General features: G+C 42.0%; 1 protein-coding gene across 1 annotated transcript in view; it reads left to right on the plus strand.

Annotated features, from left to right (window-relative positions):
• LOC123578949 (zinc finger protein 780A-like) overlaps positions 1-18,863 on the plus strand; it is a 38,850-nt gene extending 19,987 nt beyond the window's left edge. The window contains 5 exon segments of the mRNA XM_045442339.1: positions 6,830-6,902; positions 10,314-10,446; positions 12,038-12,133; positions 15,755-18,543; positions 18,545-18,863. Of these exon segments, the coding sequence (XP_045298295.1) occupies positions 6,830-6,902; positions 10,314-10,446; positions 12,038-12,133; positions 15,755-18,543; positions 18,545-18,640 (3,187 nt within the window). The 3' untranslated portion in view covers positions 18,641-18,863.
• The last annotated feature ends 736 nt before the right edge of the window (positions 18,864-19,599 follow it).

The following is a 19,599-nucleotide window of genomic DNA, read 5'->3' on the forward strand; positions in this document are numbered from 1 at the left end:
ATTATTGGTATTTCTATAAGGATTTTTACATCTGTTTACGAGGTGCAATAAAAACCTTCCTGCTTAGAATTCAGTCTCCAAATCTCATGAAACTAGAAAAGGGCTATCACATCAAGCCTAAACAAATTAGAAGGAAAGAAATAATAAAGGGCAGAAATCAGTGAAGTAGAAACAAATGTACAATAGAGAAAAACTACATCAAAAATCTTACTACTTATGAAATTGGTTAGTGCAAAACAAAAAGAGAGGAAACACAAATGAACAATATCAGGAATGAAAAAAGAGGCATTAATATAGATTATACAGACATTAAAAATGTAAGGTATTATGAAAACTGTTAAGGTGGTAAATTGGACAATCTGGTGAAATAGACAAATTCATTGAAAAAACTTTGCAAATTCACTAGTGGAAGAAGAAACAGAAAATCTGAGTAGTCTGTTTAAAAATTTATCATATTTTGGGGCGCATGGGTGATTCGGCTAAGCGACTGACTCTTAATTTCGGCTCAGGTCATAATCTCACGGTTGATGAGTTCAAGCACCGCATTGGGCTCTGCACTGACAGCACGGAGTCTGCTTGGGGTTCTGCCTCCCTCTCTCTCTGCTCCTCCCATCTGCTGTCTATTTCTCTCTCAAAATAAATAAAAATAAACTTAAAAAAAAAAAAAGTATCGTATCTCATGGTTCTTGGAATCAATCCCTGCCATCAGGCTTGTGCTCACAGCATGGAAACTGCTTGGGGTGTTCTCCCTCCTCTCTCTCTCTGCTCCTCCCCCAACTCATGCCCCCCCCCCCTTTCAAAATAAATAAACTTAAAACAATAAAAGTTTATCATAAAGAAAACCCTATGCCTAAACACAATGGAAGAAATTGCATCAATCTTGCAAAAATTCCCGCAGAAAACATAAAAGGGGAACACTTCCCAACTTTTTTGTGTGTGTCTGGAATAAACTTGATTCTGAAATCTCATGAGGATATTAAAGAAAACAATATAGACCAAGCTGTCATAATCACAGATGCAAAAATATTTAACAAAATATTAGCAAATCAAATCCAGTGATATATAAAAGGATATTACATCATGAGCAAATGAAGTTTGTTCCAGGAATGAAATGTATTTTTAACATTCAATGCATTTTACCACACTAATGAAGAAAAACAAAAATTATACAATCCTCTTGGTAAATAAAAAAGTAAAGAACATTTGACAATACGCAAGACCCATTTATGATGAAACCTGTAGAAAACTGAAACCAGAGGGCAACTTCCTGAGTCTGTTGAGGGATATCTCTTCACGTCCCCCCCCCCCCCCCCCCCCCCCCCCCCGCCAAACAAATCAACAAACACGATACTCAATATCAAAATGTTTAAATGATCCCTCTAACATTAGGGTTAAAACAAAGATGTCTGCTGTTACAACCTCTATTTGAAATTTTACTGGAGGTCCTAGCTATTGAAATAAGGTGAGAAAAAGAAGTAAAAGACATACGAATTAGAAAAGACTGAAACTGTTATTACTTGCAAATCATATACTTGCTTTGGGTTTTCTAGGTACACAATCCACATAAATTTAGAATTCATGGATTTAGCAATGTTGTTATGTATATGTCAATAAATAAAAGCCTATTGTACTTCTATATACCTGCAATAAGTAAGAAATAGAAGACATCATACCATTTACATTAAAATACGACAAATACGGGGTGCCTGGGTGGCGCAGTCGGTTAAGCGTCCGACTTCAGCCAGGTCACGATCTCGCGGTCCGTGAGTTCGAGCCCCGCGTCAGGCTCTGGGCTGATGGCTCAGAGCCTGGAGCCTGTTTCGGATTCTGTGTCTCCCTCTCTCTCTGCCCCTCCCCCGCTCATGCTCTGTCTCTCTCTGTCCCAAAAAAAAAAATAAATAAACGTTGAAAAAAAAATTAAAAAAAATTAAAAAAAAATACGACAAATACCTTAGAATGAATCTAACAAAATGAACAAGTCCATGGGGCGCCTGGGTGGCGCAGTCGGTTAAGCGTCCGACTTCAGCCAGGTCACGATCTCGCGGTCCGTGAGTTCGAGCCCCGCGTCAGGCTCTGGGCTGAGGGCTCAGAGCCTGGAGCCTGTTTCCGATTCTGTGTCTCCCTCTCTCTCTGCCCCTCCCCCGTTCATGCTCTGTCTCTCTCTGTCCCAAAAATAAATAAAAACGTGGAAAAAAAAATTAAAAAAAAAAAAAATGAACAAGTCCACTACACTGAAAAACACAAGATTCCTGTAAGAAATTAAAGAAGCCCTAAATAAGAAAGAATATAACATTCATGGACTAGAAGGCTCAATATTGTAAATATATAAAAATTTCTCCAAATGTGTTTAATGCAGTACTGATTAAAAATTACAGAAAATTTTGTGGAAATTGACAAGCTGATTCTAAAACTGCATTCTGAAAATGCAAAGGGCCCAAAATCACCAAGGTAAATTTACAGAAGAATAATAAAGCTGGAGGACTTTTGCTGCCATTTTTAAAGATCTGTTATAGAGCTACAGTGTTTAAGACAGTGAGATACCAACGCAAGTCAGTGGAACAGAACAGAGTCCAGTAATAGGCTCATACATATGTGGTGACTTGATTTTATGACAATCTACTGCACTGCAATGATGCTGCCCCAAATCAATTCCAGATAGTTGGAGACTCTGCAATGTAAAATAAAAATTTTAGAGGGAACAGAGAATACCTTCTTGACCTTGGAAGACACAAAGATATTTTCAACAGGACATAGGAAACATTAACCATAAAATTAAAATATTGCAAGTTGTAATATATTAAAATTAAGAACAGTTTTCATCAAATAACATTAAGGGAGTGAAAAATCAACTCAAAGAATGAAAGAAGATATTTTCAATAGATATTATATATATATATATATATATATATATATATATATATATATATCTGATATGGGATTTATATCCACAATATATGAAAAAACTTCTAAAAGTCAGTAAGAAAAATACATCTCAAAAGAAAAAAGGGGCCAAAAATGCGATAAGCCACTTCACTAAAGAGGACATTCTACAGGTCAGTAAACACGGGAAAAGTTGTTCAAAGAGACTGCCACTCACACATCAGAATGGCTACACTAAGAAAGAAAGAAAATGCCAAGTACTGACGTGGATGAAAAACAATGGGAACTCCTCTGTACTTTCTATAAGAGTGTGAATTAGTACAATTACTTTAAAAAACTTTATTGAGGTATGATCAACAGGTAAAAAGCTGCACATATTTAATGTATACAACTCTACGAGTTTGAGGATAAGTATACATCTGTGAAACCATCACCATCATCAAAGTCATAGACATATCCGTCACCTACCAAGTTTCATCCTGCATTATTATTATTTTTTTTTTATTTTTTTAACGTTTATTTATTTTTGAGACAGAGAGAGATAGAGCATGAACAGGGGAGGAGCAGAGAGAGAGGGAGACACAGAATCTGAAACAGGCTCCAGGCTCTGAGCTGTCAGCACAGAGCCCGACGCGGGGCTTGAACTCACAGACCCTGAGATCATGACCTGAGCCGAAGTCGGACACTTAACCGACCAAGCCACCCAGGCGCCCCATTATTATTATTATTATTATTACACTCAAGATCTACCATCTTAGCAAGTTTTAAATATACACCACAGTATTGTTAGCTATAGGCAGTATGCTGTATACATTTCCAAGGTTGTATTTATCAGTAATATTTAACGATATTAATTCTTGATAATTAATCTTGCATGACTGTAACTTTGTACCGCTTGACCATCGCCTCCCTGTTTCCCCCTCTCCAAGCCCCTGGCAACCACAATTTTACTCTCTGCATCTATGATTTTTTTTACTATTTTCAATTCCAGATATAAGTAAGACAATATTTGTCTTTCTCTGTCTTATTTCACTTAGCATAATTTCCTCCAGGTTTATCCATGTTGTCACAAATGGCAGGATTTCCTTCTTTTTAAAGGATGAATAATATTCCATTGTATATATATGCCACACTGAACATCCCTCCATTTTGTTTTCCACAGTGACTGCACACTGGAAATTTACATTTCCACCAGCAGTGCACAAAGATTCCCTCTTCTCCACATCTTCACTAACACTTATTACCTTTTCTTCTCCTAATAATAGCCATTCTAACAGATGTGAGGTAATATCTCATTGAGTTCTGCTTTGCATTTCCCTGATGATTAGTGGTGTTGAGCATCCTCTCATGTACCTGTTGATCATTTATATGCCTTCTTTGAGGGGCGCCTGGGTGGCGCAGTCGGTTAAGCGTCCGACTTCAGCCAGGTCACGATCTCGCGGTCCGTGAGTTCGAGCCCCGCGTCGGGCTCTGGGCTGATGGCTCAGAGCCTGGAGCCTGTTTCCGATTCTGTGTCTCCCTCTCTCTCTGCCCCTCCCCCGTTCATGCTCTGTCTCTCTCTGTCCCAAAAATAAATAAACGATGAAAAAAAAAAATTTTATATGCCTTCTTTGAGAAATGTCTATTCAGGTCCTTTGTCCATTTTTAAATCAAATATATATATATATATATATATATATATATATATATATATATTTGAGCTATTGAATTATAGGACTTATTTTTTTTTGGATATTGACCCTGTATTATAATATGGTTTACAAATAGTTTTTCCCAATCTGTAGTTTTCCTTTTCATTTTGTTGATTGTTTCTTTTGCTATGAAGAAGCTTTTGAGTTTAAATTAGTCCCACTTTTTTATTTTGCTTTTGTTGCTTGTGCTTTTGGTGTTATAGCCGAGAAATCATTGTCATGACCAATACCGAGGAGCTTTTTCTCTGTTTTCTTCTAGGGTTTTGTGATTTTAGGTCTTATGTTTAATTCTTTAATCCATTTTGAGTTGATTTTAATTCTTTTGCATATGGATATCCTGTTTTCCCAGCACCATTTATCCAAGAAACTATCCTTCTCCCCTTATGTACTCTTGGCTCCCTTGTTGAAGATTGTATATGTATGGGTTTATTTCTGGGCTCTCTATTCTGTTCCATTGATCTATGTTTGGTTTTTATCAGCACCATAGTGTTTGATTACTACGGCTTTATAATATAATTTGAAGTAAGGAAGTGTGATGTCTCCAACTTTACTCTTTTTGCTCAAGATTGCTTTGGCTATTCGAAGTCTTTTGTGCTTCCATATGAATTGTAGGATTTTTTTTTTCTATTTTTTGTGAAAAATGCCACTGGAACATTGTTAGGGACTCCATCCAATGTGTAGATCACTTTGGGTGGTATGGACATTTTAACAATATTAATTCTTCTAATCCAGGAACATGGGATGTCCTTCCATTTATTTTTTGTGCCTTCTTCAATTTCTTTCATCAAGTGTAGCTTATGCACCTCCTTAGTTAAATTTGTTCCTAAGTTTGTATTGTTTTTTTTTTTTAATTTTTTTTTTCAACGTTTATTTATTTTTGGGACAGAGAGAGACAGAGCATGAACGGGGGAGGGGCAGAGAGAGAGGGAGACACAGAATCGGAAACAGGCTCCAGGCTCTGAGCCATCAGCCTAGAGCCTGACGCGGGGCTCGAACTCACGGACCGCGAGGTCGTGACCTGGCTGAAGTCGGACGCTTAACCGACTGCGCCACCCAGGCGCCCCAGTTTGTATTGTTTTTAATGCTATTGTGAATGGGATTTTTTTTCTTAATTTGTTTTTCAGTTTGTGGTTAGCGTACAGAAACATAATCAAGTTTTGTATGTAGATTTTGTATCCTGCAACTTTACTAAATCCATTTATTCTGAGTTTTTTGGTGGAGTCTTTTGGGTTTTCCATATATAATATTCCACCTTTTTTAATAGCTGTGTTCATTTGCATTCTTCTCCATTAAGAGAAAAGTAAGTTACACCGACGGTCTAAGAAGCAGCAATGCTCCTTCCACGCGAATCCTCAGTCAGCAGCAGCCAGCGGCTGCGCACTCAGGGAGACTGGAACTCCCACAAATCACTAGGCACCCTTAGGGGCGGGCCCAGGTTGCCTGCCGGGATCAATCGATCAGCCCAACCCTAGGCTTCTGAGGCATTTCCTCTTTGGGACTGCATTTCCCAGCGGCCACTACGCCGAGTTAGCGGCCACTTCCGGCATGCAGGCGTCGTTGTCCTGGTAGGGTGAGGCCTTAAGGTGGGGGAAGAAACCAGTGGCTGCCTGTGCTCATCAGGACCCCAGCCGGAGGGACTGCCAGTGTGGGTGGGCAGAGAGAGGACCTCAGGACAGGGCGCTGACAGGCACGCGAAGGAGCCTCGGCGGCCCGTGTGCGAGCGTGCAGCGAGGAGGGGGATTGTGCGAGCGCGAGTGGCAGACGAGGAATGTGGGAGTCTGTGCTTGGGGGCGCGCCTTGTGCTGCGGTGAGGGGAGAGGGGGCGTGTGGACACTGAGTAGTGCTTTGCTGTGGAGGTGTGTGTGTCAGTGGGACCATTTGCCCGCTGCTTCCTTCGTCTTCTCTCCCAGCCACGTGGCTGCAGCAGAGCAGTGGTCCCTGTAGGGAGGTCAGATACTTAGCCTAGAATGGAAGTTTCCTCGGGAGAGTCCAGACCTGGACCTGGGATGGGAATATTAGAGCTGGAAGTGCCTCTCTGGGGCCCCCACGAGGGCAGCTACTTGCTGAGACCCACCGCATTCTCCGAGTTCTCTCCCCAGGAGCCAGCTTCGAACTTGGGGACTGATTCCTCCTTTTACTTCCGCCCCTTTTGGTGCGAAGTAAGGGAGGTGTGGCCCTGGAGTGTGCTCTCAGATTTAGTCTGCACTCCCAAGAAAAGCCTGGGGTCTCATGCTTTCCATCTCTTTCTCCTTCCCCAGAGTCGTTACCATTATCCCAAAGAAGGACCCCCAGGAGGATGAGAGTATTATTGCTGTACATCTAAAGTCAAGGGTGAGTTCGTGATTTGTTTTGCTTAAGAAAAAAAGGGTTTTTTTTTTTTTTTTTTAAGAATATATAGGTTCCAGTAAACTTTAAGGAAATGTAGGGGAGACGTGCAAATTGATACCCCGCCATTTGGTCCCCCATTGCCCTCACTTCTTCACTTAATACTCACTTAGCCATTGGGTAAATTTTTCACATCTGCTTGGGCACTCTGTTTTTCTAAGATGACACGGAAATAAGCCTCCAGCGATTGATGTTAAAGCTTTATTTTCGGGACTCCGATTTGGTAAGAAAGAGATTAGTGTTTAAGTGGAACCACACACCTTATATCTTTTGCTCTTTAAGGGCCTGCTTTTCAAAGCAAGGGCAGAACAGAGATCGTTAGCTTATTTCATTCAGTATGTGAGGCTTTCAGAAATGGGAGAAGTGATAGCAACAGGAGGTGGTATCAGTAAGAGCCAGGATTTTTCTAGCAAGTTCCATCAGTTGAAATTTGCATTGCTGGCCACATCTCGTGGAAGTTTGGCAGCTTGAGTTGTGTTTGGGGCTTCTTTTTGTGTGGACCTTGGGAAGCAGTGTAGTGTGGTTGAAACTAAGGGCTGTGGATCCAGAGTGCCTGGGTTGGAATATTGGTTCGCTTCCTGGCTGTCTCAGGTTTGTAATGAATATTAAATGAGTTAATGTGTGGGGCGCCTGGGTGGCTCAGTCAGTTGAGTGTCCGACTTTGGCTCAGGTCATGATCTGGTCAGTGAGTTCGAGCCCCGTGTCGGGCTCTGTGCTGACAGCTCAGAGCCTGCTTTGGATTCTGTCTCCCTCTCTTTCTGCCCCTCCCCTGTTCATGCTCTGTTCTCTCTATCTCATTAAAAATGAATAAATGTTAAAAAAAAAAAAAGCTGTTTTAAGTGAGTTAATGTGTATAAAGCCCCTTGGAGCAGTGCCAGGCATACAGCAAATGCTTGATATGTTTTAGCTCTTGTTTATGCGTGGTCATTTTACCTCATTCCTCTCACCTTCTATACAACAGGGACATTAGGAATATGTGATATATGGGGGCACCTGGGTGGCTCAGTCAGTTAAGCATCCGACTTCGGCTCGGGTCATGATCTCGCAGTTTGTGAGTTTGAGCCCTGCATTGGGCTCTGTGCTGACAGCTCAGAGCCTGGAGCCTGCTTCGGATTCTGTGTCTCCCTCTCTCTCTGCCCCTCCTCTGCTTGTGCTCTGCCTCAAAAATAAATAAACATTAAAAAAAAAATTAAAAAAGAAAAAAGAATTGCATTCTCCAAGCTAGGCTCTGAATGTTTCAGGGTAGCATTCTAAGAAAGAGCAGGCCTTACGCCACGTTTTATTATATGATTTACACGAGAAAAAGGCAAACAGTAGAGTTTCTTTAACAAATGTAATCTTTATCCTCAATAATAATGATGGCACATATCAAGCAGTTCACGTGTGTCATTGTGCGTTTTCATTGAATTTTCTTAGTATTCTTCCTGACGACCCTCTGTGCTCCTTACTCTATTCCTGTTTTACTAATGAGGAGACAGAGGCACTCAGAGGTTAATTGTCTTAGTTCAGATTCATATCCTGAATATGAAAGTAAAACTTGTGAGTTCTTTTTACTAATGACAGGATACTATGTTTGAAATTAGATATACTTTTTTTTTCCCCTAAAGTTTATTGATTTATTTTGAGAGAGACAGAGACAGGACGAGTAGGGGCGGGTTAGAGAGAGAGGGAGAGAGAGAATCCCAAGCAGGTGCCATGCTGTCAGTGCAGAGCCCGATGCAGGGCTCGAACCCATGAAACCGTGATATTATGACCTGAGCCGAAACCAAGAGTCAGATGCTTAACTGACTGAGCCACCCAGGCACCCCTAAATGTTTATTTATTTTGAGACACAGCGAGCGTGAGCGAGCGAGCATGAGTGGGGGGAGGGGCAGAGGGAGAGAGAGAGAATTCCAAAACAGCTCTTTGCTCTCAGCATGGAGTCTGACGCAGGGCTTGATCTCACGAACTGTGAGATCATGCCCTGCGCCAAAATCGAGTCGGTCACTCAACCAAATGAGCCACGCAGGCACCCCTATACACACATATATTTTACAGACATAGTCATATTCTGCATCCTATTTTGTAACCTGATTTTTCCTACTTAGTATTCCATTACGTGGATGCCCTACTGTATTTAACCAGTTGGCTTTGTTGGACTTAGAAAACCGAACACTGCCGAGCAGTTCCATCTACATCCTTTCCAGTTTTCATGCCTTGCCCCACTTCTCCCAATCCTGAGTTCACAGAGAGGTTCTGATTTGGATAATGTGACCCCTTCTTAGAGTCCTGAAAGGTGGGACCAAGGGAGGAGAATCTGCAGAGTGGAATGAGTAGCCCAGTCGTCCTAGGCCTAGTCACATATCCCGAGAACGGAGGATCCCTCTTGTTGAGATATTTTGGAGGACAACGTGTTCCTTGTGGCTTGAGGGGAGAGCTTGATTTTGTCCAGACTCCTCACATTTGATGCCAGTTTGTATGGCGGACGGGAGAGAGGGAAAAGGAGAGTGTGTGAAGCAGAGAGGGACAGAAGAGGGATTTTAGGAAGTAATTGGAACATAGAAATGGAAGAACAAATTGTATTGTTTTTATTTTTTTAATGTTTATTTTTGAGAGAGTGACAGAGATAGAGTGAGTTGGGGAGGGGCAGAGACAGAGGGAGACACAGAATCCAAAGCAGGCTCCAGGCTCTGAGCTGTCAGCACAGAGCCCGACGCGGGGCTCCAACCCACAAACCGCGAGATTATGACCTGAGCCAAAGTCGGACACTCAGCCGACTGAGCCACCCAGGCGCCCCTATTTTTTTTATTAAGCTTATTTATTTTGCGAGAAGAGAGAGAGAGAGGCAGGGAGGGGCAGAGAGAGAATCCCAAGCAGGCTCCCCATTGTCAGCACAGAGCCCAATATGGGGCTCAGAGTCACGAACTGTGAGATCATGACCTGAGCCGAACCCAAAAGTAAGACACTTAACTGACTGAGCCACTCAGGCTCCCCAAAAAGATTGTTGTATTAATTTAAGTCACTTAGCACCAAGGCACAGCTTGGCTTAAGCCCTTCTCTTATTCTCTCTAGGAGTGGAAGCGTGAGGAAAATGGACCAATTTTGTCATTCTAAAAACATGGGCTATGTAAGTTGGTATCTCCTCTCCTTGAAATATGACTTTACATTTACTTTATCCATTCCAGACATGCTGGGGTAAGTAGGTTATCCCACGGCACACAAGAAGTTTGCTCTGTAGCAGCGGGAGGCCACAAGAACTTGCAGGCACCCTGCGCAGTTCCCAGTCACTCCTTTCCTGCAGTGTGGTTCTTCTCCCCCCTCTCTGTTCCCCTTGAAATAGTTTCCTTCGGTTTCACCATGATGCATGTGTGTGTGTAGTTTCAGGGCTCTGTGTCATTCAGGGACGTGGCCGTCAGCTTCTCCCAGGAAGAGTGGGCGTGTCTGGACCCTGCTCAGAGGGCTTTGTACAGGGACGTGATGTTGGAGAACTATAGCCACCTGCTCTCACTGGGTAAGACTATTTCCCCCGATGTTAATTAATTTGAGAGATTAATTCGTTTTGCAATAAAATTAGTATTGAGCAATTGTAATTATTAATAAATTGTTAGTGTCTGTTCTCTGGAATATCAGCTTTCTTCACCATGAATTTCAGGACCGTGTTTTAAGAAATAGATGTGTTCTGGGGTGCCTGGGTGGCTCAGTCGGTTAAGTGTCCGACTCCGGCTCAAGTCATGATCTCACGGTCTGTGAGTTTGAGCCCTGCGTCAGGCTCTGTGCTGACAGCTCAGAGCCTGGAGCCTGCTTCGGATTCTGTGTCTCCCTCTCTGTCTCTGCCCCTCCCCCCTCCTGCTCTGTCTCTCTCTGTCTCTGAAAAATGAATAAACCTTAAAAAAAAAAATTAAAAAAAAAATAGATGTGTTCAGGGCTGCCTGGGTGGCTCAGGTGGTTAAGTGTCCAACTTCTGCTCAGGACATGATCTCACGGTTCTTGAGTTTGAGCCCCACATCAGGCTTCGCGCTTCAGATTCTCTGTCTCCCTCTCTTTCTGCCCCTCTCCACCTTGCACACTCTCTCTCAAAAAATAAATAAATAAACATTAAAAAAAAAAAAAAAAAAAAAAAAGCCAAGTTCCTTCTTGTTCCCAAAGGAAATAGTTTGGGATTTGTTGGGTTGAAAATGGGCATGTGCATGAAATGCCTGCGTCTTGCCCACCCCTCTGAACTTTCTCCCTTATGCCTGCCCTCTCTGTCACTGCCCCTTTCTTAATGACCAAGGGACAGAATTAGGAATCTTGGGCATGTACTGTATGTTCAGTCTCTAAGACAGGTTTCATATTGTGTTTGATCTCAGAATTACTGTAGATGTTCTGGGTTGTTGTTTTTTTCTGACCCACTTGAAAGAAGAACAGTGTTTTTTGAGTTTTTCTGTCAAAAGAGCCTCTATGATTTATGTGGTATTGATTGGGTCAACCAAATTCATTTAAAACCAAAGCGGACACATTCCATTTCCTTTAACAGACATTCCTTTACCTGCTTTGTAGTTTTAGGCTGTAAGGTTTGTATTTTTCACGAAATGAACATACTAAGAACGAACTAGAATGTTAAGGAGGCAAAATAAAGAACAACAATAAAAATACTATTAACTTTGTAGTACTATATGCTAGGCAATGTTGGAAGTGTTTTACATATACTAAATTTTAATACCAACCCTATAAAGTAGGTATTATTATCATCCCCATTTTAGAGATGGGAAAACTGATGGACACAGTTTAGATGGCTTGCCTGGGGTCCTGTTGCTACTGAGTATCAGGACAGGGTTTTCACCAGGCAGTCTGGCTTGAAGGTTCATGTTCTCAGCTACTGAATTGTACTTCCTCTCAAAGGACAGACCCTATGTGAGTTTAAGTGACGTAAGTCCTTTGTCTAACCTAGCTGCTCTCATACAATCTTCTCAACCCTTCTCTGAAGTCTTTTCTTAGTATCATTTTGACTTTTAAATTATTACAAATTTAACCAGGTCTTAACCAAAGTTTTGTTTTGTGGGGTTTAGTATATTTAAAAAATTCTTTTTCTATACCATGCATCATTTTTTTTTTTTAAGCAGGAAGGTCCATTTCTAAGCCAGATGTGATTACCTTACTGGAGCAAGAGAAGGAGCCTTGGGTGGTTGTGAGGAAAGAAACAAGTGGATGGTACCCAGGTGAGTAGGGGCGAAGCCGGCAGAGAGGGTCAGGAGAGGGTCAGAGATGACTCACACCCCTGAGATGTGGTTTGGAAAATTCCTTCAGAGACCCAAGACCTGTTAGATAAAGATGCCTCAGACCCGGGAAGGAAGTAAAGCTCACAGCGTGGGCTCTCCAAGGAACTTCATCTGTTGCCAGTCACCTCTCATTTTTGTTCTCTTATTTCCTCCCCTTTCAGCGGAGTGAGCGCCTGTTTTCTTTCCCAGTGTGACCTTTTAACATGTATTTTGCATCCAGCTGTTTTCCAGCTCTACTTTTGCATTTAAATTTCTACATGTGTTTTCAGTGTCTAAAAAATGCATTCATATATTCAGCAAAGATTTATCGAGTGTCCACTCCCAGCAAAGCATTGCTCAGCATTGTCTGTACAGTGAAATGAACATGACTGATAAGAGTCCCTGCTCTCGTGGACTTTACCTGCAGTTGGCAAGACGTGGGTTAAACAAGTAAGCCCATGAGCAAATCAGTAATGTCAGGAATCATGCTGTGCAGACAAGTATATAGGAGTAATGGGGTAGGAATGACAGGGCTCGGTGCGGGGGGCGCTGGGTGGGTCAGTTGGTTAAGTGTCCGACTCTTGATTTCAGCCTAGGTCATGATCTCATGGTTTGTGAGTTCGAGCCCAGCATCAGGCTCTAAACTGACAGTGGGAGCCTGCTTGGGCTGCTCCCTCTCCCTCTCTCTCTCTGCCCCTACCCTGCTTGCTCTCTCTGCCTCTCAAAAATAAATAAATCGGGGTACCTGGGTGGCTCAGTCAGTTGAGCATCCGACTTCAGCTCTTGAGTTCTTCATCTCTGAGTGGTTCTTTTTTATATTTATTGTTTGTTTTTGTTTTTGAAGGCCTCACTGAGATCATGCACTTTTTTCTCAAGTCAGGTGAATATTTTTATGACCATTGCTTTGAATTCTTTATCAGGCACATTGCTTATCTCCATTTCATTTAGCTTTTTTGCTGTGGTTTTGTCCTGTTCTTTCATTTGGGACATATTCCTCTGTCTTCTCATTTTATATAACTCTGTGTGTTTGCTTCTGTATATTAGGAGAGTCAGTTACAGCTGCTGATCTTAAAAGTAGTGGCCTTAGGAAGAAGAGAAGTCCCATGGTGCCCTGCAGTGCAGGGTCCCCTGCTCACTAGATCCATATGCTTTTCAGCCTCTGCCTCACTGTTGTGGCAGAGCCTCCTCTGTCAGTCCATTGGCCTCAGTGCCCCACTTTGCCTGTTTTGGACAAGATTTGATCTTGATGTTGTTAAGGGGTAGTCTGGGGCCTCCAGCGGCTTATAGTGTGGTGGTGTCAGCAGTTAGACTAGATGCCTGCTCTCAACCTGTCTGCTGGGGCTGTAGTTGAACCAACCTGCAAGGCACCCTCTATGCCTTGTCCCCTGAGAGGCTTTCCCTGGGGGGCAGGGCCGGCAGTCAGACCAGATGCCTGCCCCCAGTCCATCTGCCAGGGCTGCGGTCACACTATTGCTAGCTATGAGGTTCAGTTGCCAGAACCGCAGGCATACGTGTGTGTGTATTGGGGGGGGGGGGGGCTGTGGTTATCTTCCCCCCTCCCCAGAGCAGGAATCACTTTGGAGTGGGGCGGGTTTGATGGGGCAGATCCACAGGAGAATGTGGAGGTGGGGCATGCAGTGCTAGCAAGGTCGGTGTTGTGTGTTTGCACTGGTTCCCTGAAGCTCCCAACTGTCTAGGCAAGTGATGGTGGCACAGGGAATGGTTCCTGCCAGCTCTTTTGTTGTTGGAGAAGTTTCTTAAAGATCCCTGCACCTCCAGCACACATTCTGAGATTGGTAAATAAATGTTTTTCATGTATACCGCAGGCACTTTTCAAACTGCCGCTTCTGTGTTGTATCTTAGCAGGTTGTTTGTTAATGCTGGCTCTTTAAGGATGGGGACTCAAATTTCCCGTCAACCTCTGGCTTTCCCAGAACTAAGCCTGCTGATTTTTAAAGTACCTAGAGTTAAGTACAGTTTACCCACTGGTTGTAAAAACTTGTGAAGTTAAGCCCCACTGGTTTTCTTTCTTTTCTTTTCTTTTTTTTTAAATATTTATTTTTGAGAGAGATAGAGCATGCAAGTTCGAGAGGGGCAGAGAGAGGGAAGGACAGAGGATTAGAAGCAGCTTCTGTGCTGACAATAGATAGCCCAATGTGGGGCTTGAACTCACAAGCCATGAGATCATGACCTAAGCTGAAGTTGGACGCTCAATCAACTGAGCCACCCAGGCGCCCCTGTACTTAAACTGTTTTGAATGGTTTGCCTTTACTCTTACAATAAAATCCAAAACCCTTGGGGCGCCTGGGTGGCGCAGTCGGTTAAGCGTCCGACTTCAGCCAGGTCACGATCTCGCGGTCCGTGAGTTCGAGCCCCGCGTCGGGCTCTGGGCTGATGGCTCAGAGCCTGGAGCCTGTTTCCGATTCTGTGTCTCCCTCTCTCTCTGCCCCTCCCCCGTTCATGCTCTGTCTCTCTCTGTCCAAAAATAAATAAATGTTGAAAAAAAAAATTAAAAAAAAAAAAAAAAATCCAAAACCCTTGCCACAGATAATGAGACCACCTATGAAGCCACTGCCATCCTTTGGATCCTGTCTCTACCACACTGCCTTCTTTCAGCGCTTAGAACATGATAGAACCTTTTTTCAATAACTTCGTGCTTCACTTAGACTGTTTTCATCATACGAGAGTCCTGTGGCTTGAGGTGCTTATAGGAGACACCATTTTCATTTTTTAAGACTCAAAAGAAGGGGCGCCTGGGTGGCTCAGTCAGTTAAGTGTCCGACTTTGGCTCAGGTCATGATTTGTGGTTCGTGGGTTTGACCCCTGTGTCAGGCTTGTGCTGACAGCTCAGAGCCTGGAGCCTGCTTGGGATTCTGTGTCTCCCTCTCTCTCTTCCCCTATCCCCCCCAAAAATAAATAAACATTAAAAAAAAAACAGTTTAAGTACAGACCCTTAAACTTTGATTTGCATCAGAATTATCTGATAGAGATGTTAAAAATACAGCATTTTAGGACTTATTCCTAAAAATTCTGATCCTATGCATCTGAGTTGCTTGAACATCAGCTTTTGTAACAAACCTACCAAAGGATTTTGACTTAATACCTAAATTTCACAGTTAATCTCTTCCCTATTATGAGTATCACCATCTTATTTACATAAACTTTCTTCATTTTTGGAGCTTTTCTTATCATTTTTCAAATTCTCTGAAAGTATATTATATGTACTTTCAATATATATCTTTTTTATTTTTCTTGCTCTATATATTTTTAGAGTTATGTATTCTTTTTTAAAAATTTTTTTAACTGTTATTCATTTTTTGAGAGAGAGACAGAGCGCAGGTTGGGGAGGGGCAAAGAGAGAGGGAGACACAGAATCCGAAGCAGGCTCCAGGCTCTGAGCTGTCAGCAGAGCCTGACGTAGGGCTTGAATCCACGAACCGTGAGATCATGACCTGAGCCAAAGTTGGATGCTTACCCGACTGAGCCACCCAGACGCCCCTAGGGTTATGTATTCTTTAATGGATTTTGTACATGTGTATGTACAGGCAAATAAAATGTGTTTGCTTTCTCCTTTTCTTTCAGATTTGGAGTCAAATTATGGAGCTAAGAAGTTATCTCCAGAAAATGATATTTACGAAATAAATTTGCCCAAACAGAGTATAACGCAAATAAGTAAAACTCCTGGCCTCAAGGCCTCCAATTGTAGAAATGACTCAAAATGCAGAAATAGATTTAGGGGACAACAGAGACATCAAGAGGGGTATATCAGTCAAAAGATAATAAGCTATGAAAAAATGCATACTTATACTCATCATATTTCTCTTATTCACAATACAGATAAGCCATATGAATGTAAGGAGTGTGGGAAGTACTTTAGTCGTGGTTCAAATCTTATTCAGCATCAGAGTATTCATACGGGAGAGAAACCCTACAAATGTAAGGAATGTGGGAAGGCCTTTAGACTTCTTATCCAGCTTACTCGCCATCAGAAATTTCATAGTGGTGAAAAACCCTTTAAATGTAAGCAATGTGGGAAAGCTTTTAGTCTTCCCACCCAGCTCAATCGCCATGAGAACATTCATACAGGTGAGAAACCATTTGAGTGTAAGGAATGCGGTAAGTCCTTTAATCGTAGCTCAAACCTTGTTCAACATCAGAGTATTCATACGGGTGCAAAACCCTATGAATGTAAAGAGTGTGGGAAAGGCTTTAATCGTGGTTCAAACCTTATTCAGCACCAGAAAATTCATTCTAGTGAGAAACCCTTTGAGTGTAAGGAGTGTGGGAAGGCCTTTAAATATCATTACCAACTTACTGAACATTGTCGAATTCATACTGGTGAGAAAGCCTTTGAATGTAAAGAATGTGGGAAGGCCTTTTGTCTTCCAGTAGAGCTTGCTAGACATCAGAACATTCATACTGGTGAGAAACCATTTACATGTAAGGAATGTGGCAAGGCCTTCAGTCGTGGCTCGAATCTTGTCCAACATCAGAGTATTCATACTGGTGAGAAACCCTACGGATGTAAGGAGTGTGGAAAGGCTTTTAGACTTCACCTACAACTTTCTCGACATCAGAAAACGCATACTGGTGAAAAACCATTTGAATGTAAAGAATGCGGGACAGCCTTCCAATATCAGTACCAACTTATTGAGCATCAGCGAATTCACACAGGTGTGAAACCTTATGAATGTAAGGAATGTGGGAAATTGTTTCGTCGTGGTTCAAACCTCATTCAACATCGGAGTGTTCATACTGGAAAGAAACCTTTTGAATGTAAGGAATGTGGGAAGGCCTTTAGACTCCATATACAACTTATTCGACATGAGAAATTTCATACCGGTGAGAAGCCCTTTGAATGTGGAAAATGTGGAAAAGCCTTTAGTCTTCTCACCCAGCTTCATCGCCATGAGAACATTCATACAGGTGAGAAACCATTTGAATGTAAAGAATGTGGGAAGTCCTTTAATCGTGTCTCAAACCTTGTTCAACATCAGAGTATTCATGCTGGCGTGAAACCCTATGAATGTAAAGAGTGTGGGAAGGGCTTTAATCGTGGTTCAAACCTTATTCAGCATCAGAAAATTCATTCTAGCGAGAAACCCTTTGAGTGTAAGGAGTGCGGGAAGGCCTTTAGGTATCATTACCGACTTATTGAACATCATAGAATGCATACTGGGGAGAAACCCTTTGAATGTAAAGAATGTGGGAAGGCCTTTACTCTTCTGACACAGCTTACTCGACATCGGAACATTCATACTGGTGAGAAACCATTTAAATGTAAGGAATGTGGCAAGGCCTTCAATCGTGGTTCAAATCTTGTTCAACATCAGAGTATTCATACTGGCGAGAAACCCTACGGATGCAAGGAGTGTGGAAAGGCTTTTAGACTTCACCTACAACTTTCTCGACATCAGAAAACGCACACTGGTGAGAACCCATTTGAATGTAAGGAATGTGGGGCAGCCTTCAGACATCAGTACCAAGTTATTGAACATCAGCGAATTCATACAGGTGTGAAACCCTATGAATGTAAGGAATGTGCAAAGAGCTTTAGTCGTGGTACAGACCTTAGAGTACATCAGAGAATTCACACTGGTGAGAGACCCTTTGAATGTAAGGAATGTGGGAAGGCCTTTCAACATCATTATCAGTTTCTTGGACATTCCAGAATTCATACTGGTGAGAACCCCTATGAATGTAAGGAATGTGGGAAATGCTTTATTTGCAGTAGTGAACTTAGAGTACATCAGAGAATTCATACTGGTGAGAAACCATATCAGTGTAAGGAATGTGGGAAGGCCTTCAGTCGTAGCTCAAACCTTATTCAACATGTTAAAATTCATACTGGTGAGAAGCCCTATGAATGTAAGGAATGTGAAAAGGCCTTTAGCAATAATTATGAACTTACTGTACATCAGAGAATTCATACTGGTGAGAAACCTTATGAATGTAAGGAATGTGGGAAAACTTTTAGACTTAGTTCAGTCTTTACTGCCCATCAGAGAATTCATACAGGTATGAAACCCTATGAATGTAAAGAATGTGGAAAGAGCTTTAGTTGTAGCTCAAACCTTATTCAACATGAGAGGATTCATACTGGTGAAAAACCTTACGAATGTAAGGAATGTGAGAAGGCCTTTAGACTTAGGTCAGTGTTTATTGCCCATCAGAGAATTCATACAGGTCTGAAACCCTATGAGTGTAAAGAATGTGGGAAAGCCTTTACTGTGACTGGTCAGCTGACCCGACATCAGAAAATTCATAATCGTCAGAAGTCCTATGAATATAAGGAATGCGGGAAAAGAACCTTCCCTGGTTATGAACAGCTTACTCATCATCAGAGAGTTCACAGTGGCAAGAAACCCTATGGATATAAAAGAATGTGGGAAGACCTTCCATCATGGACTGAGATTTGCTCAACAGCACAGTATTCCTACTGGTGAGGAACTCCTTGAGTATAAGTAATGTGGAAGGATTGACAGTCACAGCAAACACTTTAGAGTAGAGAAGACATTCTGATGAGGGAGTCTTTAAATGTAAGAAATACAGGGTGGCCGTCGTGTTCATTGTTTACTAATCATGAAAGATATTTTACTACGTATGTTAATTTCATGCATTTAGAAAAGCCTTCAAACTCCAACTGGAGAAAAACTATCCTTGGAACAAATATAAGCTACGTCTACCTGAGGCATGTGCTTTATTTCCATTTCACTACCTACGTGACATTAGACTAGGTGTCTAGCCTCTTTTTGCATCATTTATAATGGCAATGGTAGTGAGTACTAGTGCAATTATAGGAATAAATGTGTTACAGTACACAGAAAATCCTTGAAAAAGTATTTGGCACATGCTTGTGCTCATAAAGGATAGCTTTTACGTTGTTCCATTAGCATTACTGTTACTGAGGACAGGAAAAGTGTATTGTGAATCATTTAGAAAAACCTCATCCATTCACTATTAAGTTTTAAATAACTTCCATATAGGGGCGCCTGGGTGGCGCAGTCGGTTAGGCGTCCGACTTCAGCCAGGTCACGATCTCGCGGTCCGTGAGTTCGAGCCCCGCGTCAGGCTCTGGGCTGATGGCTCAGAGCCTGGAGCCTGTTTCCGATTCTGTGTCTCCCTCTCTCTCTGCCCCTCCCCCGTTCATGCTCTCTCTCTGTCCCAAAAATGAATAAACGTTGAAAAAAAAATAAAAAAAAAAATAAATAACTTCCATATAAAATTTCATGGGAGGTAAAGAACACGTGAGGATTTTCATTAAGAGCTCATCCCTTAAGTTACATCAGAAAGTTAATTTTGGAAAGAAACCGTATGGATTTCGTGCGTGAGGAGATATTGAGAAAACAGCTGTTGAAGAATCAGGGAGAGTTTTTGAAGTGATTTGTCTATAAAAGGCAACAGGCAGAAAATGTATAATTTATATT

The sequence above is a fragment of the Leopardus geoffroyi genome, chromosome E2 (genome assembly GCF_018350155.1).
Source record: "Leopardus geoffroyi isolate Oge1 chromosome E2, O.geoffroyi_Oge1_pat1.0, whole genome shotgun sequence".
Taxonomy (NCBI): domain Eukaryota; kingdom Metazoa; phylum Chordata; class Mammalia; order Carnivora; family Felidae; genus Leopardus; species Leopardus geoffroyi.